This window comes from Henckelia pumila, chromosome 1, assembly GCF_033568475.1.
Source record: "Henckelia pumila isolate YLH828 chromosome 1, ASM3356847v2, whole genome shotgun sequence".
In the NCBI taxonomy this organism is placed as follows: domain Eukaryota; kingdom Viridiplantae; phylum Streptophyta; class Magnoliopsida; order Lamiales; family Gesneriaceae; genus Henckelia; species Henckelia pumila.
The window spans coordinates 101,885,425-101,901,897 of NC_133120.1; the positions used below are offsets into that span (position 1 = coordinate 101,885,425).

The 16,473-nt window shown below is 34.5% G+C and overlaps 3 protein-coding genes across 4 annotated transcripts; 1 reads left to right on the forward strand and 2 right to left on the reverse strand.

Moving 5' to 3' along the window:
- Positions 1-3,073: 3,073 nt before the first annotated feature.
- LOC140889034 (mediator of RNA polymerase II transcription subunit 10b-like) lies at positions 3,074-7,028 on the forward strand. Of its 2 annotated transcripts, XM_073296735.1 has the most exons (5): positions 3,085-3,459; positions 3,706-3,786; positions 4,047-4,149; positions 5,207-5,296; positions 6,749-7,028. In XM_073296735.1, the coding sequence occupies exons 1-5, from the start codon at positions 3,104-3,106 to the stop codon at positions 6,818-6,820; spliced, it is 702 nt and encodes a 233-aa protein (XP_073152836.1). In that variant the 5' UTR covers positions 3,085-3,103; the 3' UTR covers positions 6,821-7,028. The 2 variants fall into 2 exon arrangements, with proteins under 2 accessions (XP_073152842.1, XP_073152836.1); XM_073296741.1 differs by lacking the exons at positions 5,207-5,296; positions 6,749-7,028 and adding an exon at positions 4,772-5,183 and having other exon boundaries at positions 3,074-3,459.
- Positions 7,029-7,175: 147 nt separating this feature from the next.
- Positions 7,176-8,300, reverse strand: LOC140889046 (homeobox-leucine zipper protein HOX6-like). Its single transcript, XM_073296750.1, has 2 exons — positions 7,794-8,300; positions 7,176-7,708 (listed from the first exon to the last, which is right to left on the reverse strand). Exons 1-2 carry the CDS (start codon positions 8,085-8,087, stop codon positions 7,412-7,414), a joined length of 591 nt encoding a protein of 196 aa, XP_073152851.1. The 5' UTR covers positions 8,088-8,300; the 3' UTR covers positions 7,176-7,411.
- A 1,247-nt stretch (positions 8,301-9,547) lies between these two features.
- LOC140890114 (uncharacterized) lies at positions 9,548-14,552 on the reverse strand. Its single transcript, XM_073297874.1, has 7 exons — positions 13,944-14,552; positions 13,158-13,226; positions 12,581-13,091; positions 11,524-11,909; positions 10,742-10,968; positions 10,487-10,631; positions 9,548-9,879 (listed from the first exon to the last, which is right to left on the reverse strand). Exons 1-7 carry the CDS (start codon positions 14,325-14,327, stop codon positions 9,751-9,753), a joined length of 1,851 nt encoding a protein of 616 aa, XP_073153975.1. The 5' UTR covers positions 14,328-14,552; the 3' UTR covers positions 9,548-9,750.
- Positions 14,553-16,473: the final 1,921 nt, after the last annotated feature.

Sequence of the window (16,473 nt, forward strand, 5' to 3'; positions counted from 1 at the left end):
TCATTTTGAATTTTATTTTAAAAAAATATTTGTTTTGTAAAATTTTGAAAAATTAAATAATATAGATTTTTAAAATTAATTTATAATTTATTTTTATCAGTAACTAATCTACTCACTCAAAATATCTATATATATATATAAATTTTTTTGAACTGTATATATAAATTATTTTATAGAATGCAAGTATGACGTAATTATAAAATAAATAGAAAGTACTTTAATTATGGTGGCAGAATATCAAAAGTCATCATATAAATTTAGATTTAAAATGGATGGTACGTGTTCCAAAAAATTAATGTATATATAAGAAATAATGTCATGTAATATTTCAAAAAATATAGATAGATATGAATGTATAAATTCAAATTGATAGTTTACAATTAAAAATACATATATTCTTATTCTTATGCATAAAAATATGTTATAAAATAACAAAAGTAAATTTGTGTCAAAATAACAATTTAATGAAATAAATAAATATCAAGGTATATCTTAACACATAAAACATGAAATATTATTAGAATGATAATTTTAAATGTGTAAAATTCTTGTTAGACGGTCTCATCCGTGAGACAGATCAATCATACCTATATTTATGATAATAAGTAATATTTTTGTATAAAATGTAATAATTTTTAATGGATAATCCATATAAAAAACTCATTAAAAAACTACTTTTGAGACCTTTTCATAGGAATTTTTGTCATTTTAAATATTTAATGAAAATCTACAAATTTTAATTATAATCACATACAATTACGTACCGTGCATCGCACGTGTGAGATACTAGTAAAATAATAATAATAAGACAGTAAGATAATATAATATGGACCTGATCAGTTTTTATTCTAAAAGCCCGGTGGTCTTGTCATCCAAGTGGGCATCAGGCCACATATCCAAAACTTATTATCAATCTGTAACGTTTGGAATTTCATTTATCATAGAATTTGTAAACAAATTGATGAATTCATTTATCATAATGAATGAAAACTTGGCAACAGGTAGCTAAGAATGAAAAGGGCAGTGAATTGGCCCCATTATGGGTTAATTTGACTAAAATCCCCATGCACAATATTTAGGTAGTGTTTGCATAATCACTTATTTTTAAAAGTTGCAAACACTAACTTAGTTGTGATTTAGGTCAACCCCTCAACGAGAGCAGGAATGAGTTGACACGGCTAGACTAGTAGCTGCACTTACTCCATCACTCCCAGCCGTCCTAGTACTAGAAGAGGTGTAATATGCACCGTTAGCACCACCATAAGTAACACTAGAGCTCTGAAAAAGTGAAGCTTTGTGTTTGGGGACGTGGCCTTCCGTGGTTCAACAGGTTTATATTGTTTTTTTGTTAGATGATCTTTCGGATATGTATTAATAATACGGGTTGATTTGATGATAGAATATGACTTTTTGTGAGATATTGATCATGATCTATATCCGTTAGATTTGTTAACCTAATCTAAATTTTAATATATGCAATAAAAGTAATATTTTTCACGAGTTAGGTTTGCTTGAAGTACGTCTCACAAAATTGAACCGTAAAACGATTTTTTATGATTTTTTTTAAATAAATTCATTTGACATAAAAGTAATAAAGTAACAATCATGTGATACGGTCTCATCCGTGAGACGGATCAACCTTACCCATATTTATAATAATAAGTAATACTTTTGGCATAAAATGTAATATTTTTTAATGGATAACTCATATAAATAACTTGTATTAAAAAAATGATCATTGAGTCCGTCTCATAGAAATTTTTGCCAAAGTGATGTTGTGTGTCTAGTCAGGTCACTGGCTTCGCTTTACATTCACGTGTAGTTAAATAACCCTTCAAATTAATGATTTCTTCAAATATTTGTTTGAATATTTTAAGAAAATGAAAAATATTTTATCAATAAAGTTAATTATATAAATAAAATATAATTTTATTTTAAAATTTTCATTAATCAATTAATTAAATTGACTAATAATATGATATCATAAAATTTGTTGTGATTTAACAATAGTAGTTTACACATAAACTTGGGGCTAATTATGCCAACCCTAAGCAAAAAGTTTAAAATGCAATAAACTCCATAGAAAAAAAATTTGATTAATAACACATTTCACCCTTTTGTTATATATACAAATTTATGTTTCGTCCCAATCCATATGTTTTGGTAGACACATTTATCTTTTTGATAAGAGATTTCATATATGCATTGTAGAAACGCGAGATCTTACATGTTATTAATTTTACATAGGGCAAGTTCTTGTTTTGTTATGTGGTGAAGCTCCCATTTGATGCTCCTTGGACGGATCTTGTGGTGATGGATTTTTTGGAATACTTGGAGCAATCTAGATCTTCGATCGCTGCAGCACCTTCAACACAGTTGCATGATTCGAAGTGTATTGGTGATGCACATGAACTTCACCATGTTGAGGTATAGACAGGATCATGCAAAGATAAACTAGAAGCAACGCATACAATAATTCTCTGTATTCATTTTCCATATCACGTGGTTTCATATGTCGCAAATTGACGCTAACTGTATATGTCAAACTGTAGAATGTAATTGTTATCATATGATACGCCTAATTGTCAACAATCCATTATTGCTTGATGATTATGTTTGTGGTTCATTTCACACCAAAGAGATATATCATGTTCGAGATTAATTAAGAGAACAATTGGTCTTTTCTTGTTCACTAGACCAATTTGATCCACTGTTGGTACCTAGTATCTTAAAGTTCATCCAACGGTAGATAATTAATAATCGATGTGTCATTCACTAAAACCATCAATGGATTTTACATGAATACATGAATTGGAAAGGGTGCACGCACTCTCATTATTGATCAACCCCTTTTTTAACCTTTAGGTTTAACATTGAGTAATAAATTAATTTGTGGGGAATTTTAATTAGTTTATTCAAAATTCCCCAATCATGTTAATTTTGAATAAACCAAGATTAGTAATATTGTTTATAGTGTTGTAGAAATTTGTGGGGAATTTTAATTAGTTTATTAAAGGACAATCATTGTGAGGTGGTGTAGACTAATCAATTATTTGTTCGAAGAAAAATAACAAAATAATAATAATTTGAAAAATATTATAATATGAAAATTCGGAGAGGGTATGGAGCTGCAGCTCGTGTATTTACGAAAACCTGCAAACCATCCAATTCGATAAGCATGGACTCTTCTTCCCAGACCACCGCATCAGCGGCAGCTTTTTCCGGCGGCGGGAACGGTACAATGATTCAACTATCGAACGATGCGTCTCCCATGGAATCTTATGCCGCCGCCACCACCACCACCACCGTCGCCGCGGCAGGAATCCCTACGGTCGATCCTAAACAAAATTTAACTCAAGTCATTAATTCGATCCAAAAAACCCTAGGCATTCTACATCAACTCTACCTCAACGTTTCTTCTTTTAATGTCGCCTCCCAACTCGCCCTCCTCCAACGCATGTAATTTTACGTTTAAAAATTCGACCTTTGTCAAGTTTTACTCATTTTTGAAGTCATTGTCATGATTCAGTATGTGAAACTTGTAGTCTGGCATTTACATCCAAATCTGAGAAGATAATTGTCGAATTTTGCTCCAATAGATTACTTCTAGGATATGTCCGCTCTGATTTTGTGATCTGAACTCACTGTTAAGCCTGTTTGGCTGATGAAAGTTCTTTTTTTTTTTTTTTTTAATGTTGGGTTAAGGAATAACTTGGTGTTGGAGCTGGACAATATGACGAGATTAGCCAAAAACTGCAACATTCAGGTGCCCATGGATGTTCTGAAGTAAGAATGTTTTTCCTTCATGGAAATAGCCTTGTTCATATGCACAAGTTTTTTGTCCCCCCTTTTTAGTTATGTTTTTAATTACAAGCGGATGAGAGGACATGCGACATGTCTCCTAATGAGAATCACGTAACACTAGATCATTTAGGTTGTCGGTTTTTCTTACGTGGTTATTTACAATGTTCTCGTATTATAGCGTGAATAATGAATTGGGCGCAGAATGTTCTCGTGTGATAGCGTGACTAATGAATTGGGCGCAGTTTGATCGATGATGGGAAGAATCCAGATAAATTCGCACAGGATATGTTGAACGGTTGCATTGCCAAGAATCAGATCATTAAAGGGAAAAAGGATTCCCTTAAGGTTGGTGTTTTACTTTGGAAATTTCACGTTGATCTTACCATATGATGACCGTTCATTCATCACACTTTAAGCTAGTCTTACTCTGGTCTCTCAAGTATTATGCTTAATTGTCAAGTTATTTGTTAGTTCTTTGTCTGCATCCAATGTATATGACACATTATTTTGTGAAAAAGCTTGGATTTAGTTGATATATGTTACGTGCCTGGGTTTGGGATCGAGTTACGGGACGTTGGACCGTGAAATCTCTTAGTTCGGAATAGGATTCCTGCCGATTTGATTTACGACCTTGACGAACTATGATTATTTGAATATTTGGGGCTCGAGGAAAACAAGAGAACCACCCGATCTTGAGAACAAACATTTATATTGATATATTTTCTGAATCAATAATTCTTCCCACCAAGTCCATACATATAAGAAGATGCAATCCAAAAATAAACTGAAAACAAAATCTTACCAAATTTAAGAGAGACTGAAATCAAAAACAAGGAAATAATTATTCTTATTAACTAAGGAAATAAAATCTTCTTGCTCTTCAATCTTTAGCCTTGAATTTTCCATGAGTGAAAGCGCTGATAAACTTTGGGCTTGTCCGTTTCCTCCTGTAAATCGCGGTCCACAGTCTCTTCTTGGCCCATGTCGTCTTCACGGCTCGTGACAATATACTATGTCATCAAGACATGCTCCAGTGAAAATGGGGCAAGAGAAGCTTAGGTAAAAGCTGATTACCTTATCTGAGTATTTTTGTGCGATCAATGACCTGCCTGCAAATACAAATAGTTCCTGGTTTATAACATGCCAACATGTCATAACTTGATTCTATCCTATTTCATTTCTTCTTTAATTTCGTTTTTGCTGCGGAAACTCAACATTTTGACTTCCTTAGTATTGTCTTTTTGCATGTCTTACAGCTTTAGAATTACTGATTATTTCAAATATAAATTATTTTGTAACCGAAAAATGATTTCCTGTTTATCATTATGCGTCAGTCTAGATGTGAAAAACTTTCATGTTTCAACCTAATATCGTGTAATTTTTTCCTTGTCATCTAATGAAGGCATTGCGAAGGCATCTGCTTGAGGAACTGGACCAGACATTTCCTGATGAAGTTGAAGCTTATAGGGAGATACGCACAGCATCTGCCATGGTGAGTTTGTAATTCTTCTCAAACTCTTTTTTCATTCGCTGCTAGTGATGCAATTGTGGAATTATATATGTACTGTTCCTCAGCTACTGTTGTTATCATCGAATAACACTCCGTTAAACTTCAGGCCGTCGGTCACTTCTTTTGCTCTTATATTTGCATGAATATATGGTATTATTAATTTATTATTAATATATCCTGGATTTAATGCCACTCTTTGATATATCAATCAGTACTCCACATGATCCATATCCCTGGCACACCAATAAGTCAGGTGTAGCCGAAGTTTGGAGATCCAAATTTCTTACCATGGTATCTGTGACAAAATTGTAGCCCGTGCCACACTCAACCATTCCAGTGTACCTAGAAGCTTCACTATACGAGGTTGTGAAATTCCTTGTACCTAGAAGCTTCATGGTACAAAGATTTGATTGATCTCAAAATGTTATTCAGCCTTCGAGCTTTTCCGAATTGGATCGGAGATACAAAGTTAAGGCATTTCAATCCAACGCAAAGCTTATTTTGTTTCTAGAAATTGCTCTGTCCTGAAATTTCCATTCTCTGAGTTTGCACCCATTTCCGGCTCTTCATTTTTCTTCAACTCATTTTCCTCGCCAAGGCTTCCAAAGAACTCATGATGGGTAACAATAACTCACCACGAAAGAGTTTATCCATTATCCTGTTTAAAGCCCAACTGTTTCCAGGGAATAAGATTTTATTCAAGCTTCACTCACATCTAAAAACTTCTCTTTGAAGAGCATGTCCATTGTTCCAGCTTCTTGTGTTTTGCCTCTGTATTGTGGTTATTATCATCGCATCCGGCAGGTTGAGCAAATTGATAAGTCTTCAATTCTTTTTCTCTAATTCAACACTAATGAGAAACTATGTAGCATTAGGGAAAAACATGAGGCACGGAAGATTAAATCTAAATTTCTGGAAGCAACTAAAAAGTAATCTAGAAATAAGGAATGACAAGGCTGTAATAGTCCGCTCTCTCCAACCTCTCTACAAGGAATATATCCTTATCCCTAGCACAGGTTAGACAATCCAAACGAAAAGATATAGCTTAATGATATACAAGTAACTCATCTAACAGATGTTTTCCTCCTGGTAGGTCTTGGTTTTCTTAGCCCACGACCAACGTGCCTTCTTCAAGTGTAACATTTATACGTGGTTGGTTTAGCCTATATTTGCTTCTTTAGGGTCTACCCAATTAGTATAAATTTGCCACACATCGGTAAGTTGTGTCTAAATTAATCTTAGCCGATGATGCTCCCTCAAAGCTACTTACCCTTGGGGTCGCAGGATCGCATCGGATTTACCCAAATAATGTTTAATGTTTTCAATGTCCCTTTCATCGTCTATTCTGCATTTCCTTCATGACATGTTAGCCTTCTAAGAAACTTACACCAGTGTTGGTGTTATACTTTCCTCTGATGGTCCGAATGTACGCAGGAGTCCAAACGATTAGAGCAAGCACTTAGAAGTTTACCAAACGGAGATGTGAAAGTGAAGGCAGAGACTTGAGAAAAGCCGTGTATTGGGCTGGATACTGAAATCAAAAGCTTGAGGTTTGTTATGCCTGGGATTGTGTCTGTAATCTGTTTACAATGGGGGAGTTTTGGAATGTAATAATCGGAAACCACGGTTCAAATCATTTGCTGTTGTCTTTTCGTCGTGGCATATGTTTAATTCGACGTGTTCCCTTGCATAAATCATTTTGCCTGGTTGATCACCTTGAGTTTTTTCCCCCATTCGACGAAGACTTGTAGAGAAGATGATAGTTGAACGAGCACCAGCTCATTCATTCAATTTAAGGTCATCGTGTCACTCTCTGTAACGCTCAAGTGGCCACCCGTGTGATTAAAAAGAAATAAAAAAAAAATCGAATACCATCATTATACATTGCCTATCCTCTATTATGTACTTGTATCAACATGTAATGCAAGAACTGGGATGCCGTAGCCTGCATATACAGGGGAGGGGATATGGTAAAATGGACAAATGGATATGCAAAAGCAGCAAAACCCTTTTATGTAGTAGCCGAGTTCTCTATACTCCACCCTCTACGGGACAACTGTGCGCTGTCTCACAAAGCCCTGAAGCCCGAGTTCAAAACTAAAAGTCCCACCACTGTGAGCTGTAGCCAGGTTCATCAAGAAACGTACAAGAGTCGAAGCTGCATCCATCCGGTGATGTCAACGAATCTTGTGCAACATTAGCCATGTCCAGAAAATCAGTCTCCTTCATGTAATCGACAGTTTTGCCTGCATCATAACACGAGGGCGTGAAAAGCTCGTCGTTGTGAGCTCGTAGAATTTCGGGGTTTGCAGAAGTTGCTATCTTCGTGCGATCCTTGTAATTGCCTTGCACCCCATCGTCTTTTTCGCCAGCCACACTTCTAAGCTTCTGCAGCTGACATTTGTGAAGAAAAAAATTTTTGTTATATATTTACAGTGGTCTTGTGTATATACTATATTTGCTATGAGAACTTGGATACCTGGATGAGGAGTGATTGATTCTCTTTCCTGAGAATATCAAACTGGGAAGACAAGCCATCGAACTTGGTTTTAAGCATGGAGTATTCGTTCTCGATATGCTTGGATTTTGATCTGGCCCTTTTGTTCTGGAACCAAATGGCAACTTGTCTAGGCTGCAACCCAAGCTTGTTAGCCAAGTTCATTTTCAGGCGTAGCTCCGGTCTCGATTCAGCGTCGAACATCGTCTCCAAAGACTTTATCTGTTCATCACTAAATCGTTTCCTGTTGTTTTTGCTCCTCTTAGTAGTCGACATGAATTCTAAGCTGCTCACCACTCTACTCTACACTACTCTACTCTGGTATCTCCGAATTTCTAGGATTTCATATATATATGGGGTTGATTTATTTGGGGAGCCAAACTATTGGAGTTTTTTTTTTTTTTTTTTTTTTTTTTTCTGTTTTTACTTTTAAGCACAAACTATTGGAGCTTTGATGCCCAATATGTGACGCGTATGTGCATTTTGATGATAGAGTATTTATTTGTTTGTAAGGTATTTAATGTTCATATTGGTGGGCCTTTACTTGGAACTTGAGATAACAAGTGTCCACTTTGCATAACCATGAATCTTTTCAGATCAAATTTTGTCTCAAATATTCACTTCGTAGAAATTATCTTAGAAATCTTTTGTATCTGAAAAAAATTATTTTCTAAAAAAAATCATATTTTCCCCCAAGTATTTTTTATTTTTATTTTTTTAATATCTATCTAGTAGTTGATAGATAGGAATAAGATAAGTATGGGTTCGAGAAGTGAGATAAATGTGAATACATGTCAAAATTTAGAGAACGACGCTTACGTCACTGTCGGGGCGACACGTTGAGTGAAATCATTTGTAAGGAGACAACATTGATCCGTGCTGTCCAGAGATGTCCAATGGATTCGTGCCACGTGGGAATCCTAAGTACTTACGTGCCCCGGCATCTTTGAGATTTTTTGGACGCTTCCTTGCCGTTTGGGAGTTGATTTGTGGAATTTTATTGACTCGGTTCTCCAATGGCATTATTGTTTTCAAGGAGAAGTTTCAAAACAATTTCTTCAAAACAATATATATCCCAAAAAAAGCCAAACGAACAAGAAAGTGTCCAAATTAATTGTACATTTGCGTACAATGGAAGGCTTGTGATTGAACGAAGATCTCATGAGAATCCAAAATCATTTAATCCAAGCTAACCATTATAGTTTAAGAAAAATATTATTGCGAGTGCCAAGCATGCCAAACATGAACTCAAATGTTTGGTTGAATGATGATTATTAGATCTAGCGGGGAATAATATCGTCCACTTTAAGATATAATTAACCCAATTAAGAATTTCTCACAAAATTAATCCGTACACAAGTGTTACATAATTTACATGAGATATGTCATCCAATAAAATAGTCAACACGTAAAATGCCGATCTCCTCAAAAAATTATATCCTCCTCCTGAAGTTTTACACCGCATGTAATGGATTATTGACATGTATATCATTTAAATTATTTTATTATTTCTCCTTCTTTCTTTGTTTGGCCTTTTTTAAAAAAAAAATTGATAATATCATTCAATCATAAACTGTGTTTGTGGATGAAATCTCCCAAGAAGGGTTATAGTATTCACTTTTGGCATAGCATATGACCTCTTTAATTTTTTTTTTAAAAAAAATACCTCTTAGCATAACTAATTTCAGTCACTAACTATTCAATCGATTCCTTAGATACTTATTTCCTTTGGATAATGTTACAATACATAAAATTCTATTATTGTAAATCACTAACAAAATCATTTGTCTCCAAAAAAGGAAGAAAACTCATGCGTATTATGCACAGTGGCTCCGATGGCTAGTGTAAAGAATGAAGAATAACTCCTCCGGAAAATAGAAGGGTACTTTGGTACAGCCTCTTCTACCTTGTACATTGGAGCCGAGGAACGCGTTGAAATCTACCCGATAGTGTGTTGCTTGCAACCCTTTGGACCATAATGCTGAGAGCCGCGCCTCACCATTTTCCTACACAGGTAGCAATAATGGCTTTGACATGCCCAACAAAATATGTGATTGTTATTGCCCACCTGTCAAGATTACAACATAATTAGGCAAAGGCAGTAGTCGACCGAGAACATAGACAAATGAATAAATCTGAAAATAAGATAGTTTGTATAGAATAAAGGCAATAAGAGCTTGCATATAGGAGACTATCCAGAACCATGGTATTGTAAACAAGGGACGGGACAATGCTGTACATTTTGTAAAAATTACTGTTACTACTTCTAACAGACGGTTAAAATAAGCACCACAACTTCAAAATCTGAAAGTTCTTGTGACACGCCTTCAACAAATCAAACCTTGTTTATTCATGATACACCAACAAAACGAATTTAGATAGATGGATTGTTTGGTACGTCTTCCAACAAATACACGCTTTCCAGGAGACAGAAAAAAGACACTTCATCCCAAATTCTTAATGATTTTACACCTACACTTTTCAACATACAGTTTTTTGCTCAATTTAATTCTGTTCGATTATGATAAAGTTGATCCAATGGTATTGTGTAGCAGTTGCCTATTCTTGCTAGTTGCTATCTCTAGTGACTTGAGACATGGCAATACTGAAATTTTTCCCACAAAATTCAACTACTTCATATCAGTCAGATAAATGAGTCAATATGAAACACTCACCTTTACATTGTCCTGACCACAATTAGGACATGGCTGAGCATGATCAGCAAATAGTTGTGCTTGCATTTGTCCAGCAAGTTGCCGACCATTCATCTCCTCCCATTTCTGAACTTCTTCTGCTGGGAAAAGTTCACAGTTTCCATCCCTACGTTAAACGAAATATCATATATTCAGAAAGTTCAACAAATAATTACTAACAAAACTTTTCAAAAAGAATTGAACTATATCAGTATTGTGTCCAAGCAGACAGCAAACCTGAAATGATCATATCCAGAAATTGCCTGACTACAACGGTAGCAGAAATATTGCCCACAATTATTGCACTCCATCTTATTGCAACCTTCAGTACGAGATATAGCCATCTTACAAGAGGGGCATTGTTTTGCGAAACGATTTATCTCCCTGACACTCAGAATCTGACTGATCATATCTTGCTCTCGACGCCTTTGTTCATCTTTCATTTGAGACGAATTTTGTCGCTCCTGAGATATATCAAGGCCAAGACCCAGCAAAAATAAATATATCAATTCTAAAAAGGTACTCGGAAAATGCAAGAGAAACAGATGATGAAGAAACTATGAACAGAATTTATCTTTTACAGTTGAAAAACTAAATTAAATTTATGTTTCATTAAATACACAAAAACAAAAAAGCACTATGTGAATTTATCTACAAAAAATTAGGTAACGCAATTAAATACACAAAGAAAAAAGCACTATGTGAGTTTATCTACAAAAAATTAGGTAACACAATAGCCTATCAAAAACAAAAAAGATAAATTTTAGAACAAGCCATTTAAATGAGAGACAGTTCACAAGGGCTTCCGTAAAGACAACCATATTTTACAATTTGCAACCATTTTCTCATATTCAAATCATCTATACACTGAATACATATTACTTGAGTTTTGACACACTGCTGCATTGTGAAATAATATTATGGGTTTGTCATTATATCAAGATTTGAATCACAAGTTCTGCTTCACACTAGCATAACAATAATGTAAATAAAGTTTACATAACATGGGAACTCCATACCTGGAGAACAAGTAGTTTCATCTCTGGTGTCATACATGCAACTCCAACATGACGTCGCTCCCTACAAAGTGAACAATAGCTATAGTAGCAGTTCGAGCACTGCGCATGGTGATCTTCATCCTCAAGGCAGGCTGTCTCACATCTTGGGCAGTAAACAACATCTGACATTAAATCAAGTGCTTTCTGTAACATAAGGGACTCCCAGTTTTCAAACTCTTCTTCACCCAATAATCTTTTAAGTAGACCAGGTGGAATTATGCCCCCGCATTTTGTGTATGGGCATTCCAGTTTCATCACTGTTCCTTCCTTTACATGCATGTCAGAAAAAGTTTTCATACATTTCCAGCAATAATAGTGCTGACATGGAAGCCTGATGAACTCTGAGCCTGGTGAAAGTAAAAAATGTAAGCAACTATTTTCAAAGCATCATACTAAAGCCAATTTCTGAGCTGACATTATATTTAAGATTCTAGTTATCTTCCGATTCAAAAGTTAAACTCCTAAATCATCTTCTGTAACCCAGCTTACCTGATGTATCATAACACCAAACCCTGCCATCAATGGCACACTTTCAAGCTTCCAATGGCCCTAAGTTTGTAGACATGTCTTCTAGCAAGAAAATGTGGCAAAAATAATCTTGTTCATTGATTTTCATCATTGAATTACATGATTTATGAGCCAATATCTCCCTTTAAAATAGAAGCAGATATTCAGTAAGGACTAATCAAATCCCTAGAATATATCACAAATTATAAACCCACAGTCAAGAAAAATATTTTATTCCATAAAATTGAGATTTAATTGACAGAAATTTAATGATATTATCTTATCAATCCTTCGCACAACTCAGTACCCTCAGTGCCACCTAAACCAAAAGATCCAGTGGGTTTATATACTCTCTCGATAGAGCTTGACTGTGTGAGTGGATGAAACAAATTGTGAGACAACAATGTCAATAAACCACATTCACTCTTACTACGTTCAGGAATATGCAATAAATAATTTACAAGCATCGACCACTCATTATACAATAGTTGCAGAGAGCTAGATTAAATACCAGAAAACTCGCCAAAACAGATTTTGCATTCTTGAATGTTTCTGCAGAAATTCTCATGGCTCTGTTCATCATTGTAACTCTTCAGCAAAGGAACGTCAACATCAGGGGACACACTTCCACCGATTGCCCGCATGTCTCCATTCTTTACATCATAAGGCCCAAGAATCATCTCATGGTCAAACCCAAGATAAGAGAGGGTACAACCGCGTAACCACTCCACCCATTGGTAAATAATCTCTTGCCCAGCTTGTTCTTTCCAAATAGAATCCAGCTTGCAGCAAAGATCGGCGACTTTAGCAGAAGTCAGCCATTGAGCAGATAAGGTAATGTAAGGAGCTAGGTTGCTAGGGTATGATTTAGGTAGTAAACATGTCAATATAACTGGTGGGAGATATTCAACTGTGAAAGAGTATGAGAAATCCATAGAGCGGTCTCTTTTCTCAAGGCTGTCGGAGGAGCAAAACTTTGCAATGACATTAAGTCCCTTGGGCACTTCAACATGAACATGAATCTGCAAAACGAAATCAATATTAGAAATTCATCTATAAACATATATATTTATCAATCGTGAAATAACCTGAAAAGACTTGAAGTCGTTGTCTAAAATGACAATATCATCTCCATAAATGTATTCCAGAGCTAGCAGCTGCAAAAATAAAAAGCGCAAACATTGAGAGAGATATCACTGCAGTGTGAAGTGAAAAGATGCACAAAATCTACCAAAGACCCAGCCAAAATCTACCAAGGATCAAACCAAAAAAAAAAAAAAAAATTGTTTCACTGCTGTGTGCTATGGCCTTGTTCGTCGACATACAAGCAACGAAGCACGCACTTCACGTGTAAGTGAAATATCAAGTAAAAATGTTTTTTTTATACATACAAGTTTTAAGAAATTAAAAAGTTTGTTAAAATATTTAATTTGGAGAGAGAAAATTTATATAATTGTGTCCCAAAAAATCACTTCAGTGATCAGCAAGTAAGTGTGTCTAAAATGCTTCAGCAACGCACCTAAGTCAATTAAGTTCCGCATGCACGCACTTAGGTAATCATCAAGGTACGTTTTCCACATTTGTAATTGTAACCGAGTCTTTCTAGTTTTGGTAGCATCAAATGCTTCAGCAAAGTAGCCTGTTCCTCCACTTTAGATTAGTTTCAAGATGCTTGAGTTTTGCTATAGAATGCTGCTAGCTTTTTTAGTTCAATTATACCAACAAGGATATACTCCTTCGTACAACTTATCTAAAATTGTAAAACAAAGATGTCACCAGGTAATAGACGAAAAAATAATAGACAAACAAAAAAGGCACATACAATACAATATGTCTCAAGATGGAACAAAATACAAGCATCGTTAATTGAGTACCTCATCCTCCTGCCGCTGGATATTGACGCCCATCTGCTCCTTCGACAACTCTGGCTCTTCAGCTCTAATTCTAAGCTCCTCCAGCCGTTTACCAGCATTATCCAAATCATTAATGTCATCAAAACTAGACCCATCAACATTCTCCATCACTTTTTTACCGCCATCACCATCAAGATTCAATCTTGAAACTGTCAAACTATCAGAATCATCCTCTGAATCGCGTATATTGTCACAATTCGAATCAAGCCTCGATCTTGACCCGGGCCCAGTATTAGAACTTCCGGTTTCTTCGTTTCCTCGCTCAAACTTCTTCGAATTTCTTGGATTTTGAGTACGTTCTTGGTGTTCTGGGGCCAACCTTCGGAAAGGCTCCGGGGTTGACATCGATGATGTGGTTTCACAGGCTTGGAAATCGTGAATGAGAATCCTTCTGGTCGTCAAGTTTCCATCAGTTTACGGGTACGAGGATGATTTGTCTGGAGACGGCGTCGTGATAGCTGAATGCCGGTGGCCGTACGTCGCTGACCTTCAGCCAATTTGTGTATACTAGTGCACCTGCAACCAATCGAGGATTTTGTTTTTGTTTTTGTTTTTTTTTTCTTTCTCAAATTAACTTAATAATCACGCGACGATTTTAATTGATCATGTAATAATTGTAAAGTATTGATGAAGAACTACATCGTAATTTAAAATAATAATAAAAAAATATATTAAAGGCATAATACTAGAAAATAACACTTTTTTATCTATTAACTGAATAATAATAATCATTGGATCTTGATGTACGCGATATATACATGTTTTTTATAAAATATAAAATATAAAATAAAATATTTTTTTTAAAATTTTAAAATAAATTTATTATTTTTTATAATTGACAGAGTGAAAAGAAAATATATATAAAAAAATTATTATAATATTGTAAGATAATGTGGTTACTTTGATAATACATAATAATATAATTAGTATAAAGTGCTCATTATATATATATATAATATATACACATATAATTGAATAAAATATATATATACATATACATATACACCTATTTATTTAAATTGAATTGAATTAAAATATACTAAAGGAGATTTGGAGAGAGAAAAATAAATAACATTTTATTTTGTAATTTTCTGTAATAAAAAAAACTTTAACGAATAGTCTTATTTTCATAACTTGATAGTTTCGTGTTTGTATGAAAACAAATGACGGTGTCGTTAAGATTTTTTGCACAGTTTTCGTGCTATGTGATGCGAATTTATTTATTTATTTTTTGTATGAACAAAGTTTTATGGGTTGATGTTATCTCGTTTTAAGCATCAAAGTTTTATGAATCTTTAGAGTTGGATAATCGTGTATGATCATGACAACGAATTAAGTAGCTTTGCAACGATTTTTTAGAACATTTAACTAGATGTGGAATATATCATTTTATTCATAAGAGAATTTAATTGAATATATCATTTTGTTCACGAGAGAATAACAAGAAAATTTTTGCATATATGGTGTTTTTCCTGCTTATGTCGTGGAGCTTTTGGAGACATGGAAAGAATTAAGTATTAACCACTGCAACCAAATTTAAATGGACTCATCACATATATAAAAACGAACTTGTGTCTTTCCAAGGGATATATATATTTTGGCACAAAAAATATATTGCACATGATTATAAGTTGGACAAATTATTTTAAACTCCCTACTACCAAACTTTTCTTTAACTTAACTTTCTACCCACCTTTTTTTTTATTTTCACTCCTTAGTGGTCCCCATTTTTGAATTAAAAAATAAATAAAACCTATCATTTGTACGTGACTTTGTTATACCTATCGAACCAGTCCCGGCCATGCAAGACTATCAGTTACGCAAGATTTCCAGCCGATATACTCCGGATTAAGAGTCCAACATGTTTCCGTAAGATAAATTGAATTTAAATACCTCTTTGACCATAATGTCGTCGGGTCATACCTGCCAAGTTTTACGAAGTGCTCCTCACACCCCAACCACGCAGTCGCAATAGATGGTTTCTGCACAAGCTCCTTCAACGACACCCAGCACAGCCTTAATTCGTTTTCTACCTTAAGGCGTATGATATATAAATTTAATTATAAAATATGAGCATGAAGAACAAGAGATTTAGGAAATTTATTCAGACATAATATTATTACATAAATCAACTCCTTTGAAGAGGAGAAGACAACTTGTTTAGCTACTCATAGTAGCCTTGTTCTTGAAATACATAAAAAAAAACTTAATACAATAGAAAGAGAAATATTACAACAATTTATTTGTAAGAAAACTGAAGGAAATGATTGATATCTTCAGCTTTCTCAAATGCCTGTATTTATAGCTGTAGTTCCACTCGTTTCACCGAGAAACTTCAGGAAATCTCACAGCTGTCTTGTATTTCTTTATGCCATTATTGATGACATCTTTTACTAGTGGAGGAGGCAGCTGTCTGGAATTTTTTATGTCATTATTGATTGCATCTTTTACTAGTGAAGAAATCACATGTCTGCCACTTTCTTTTGGCTTT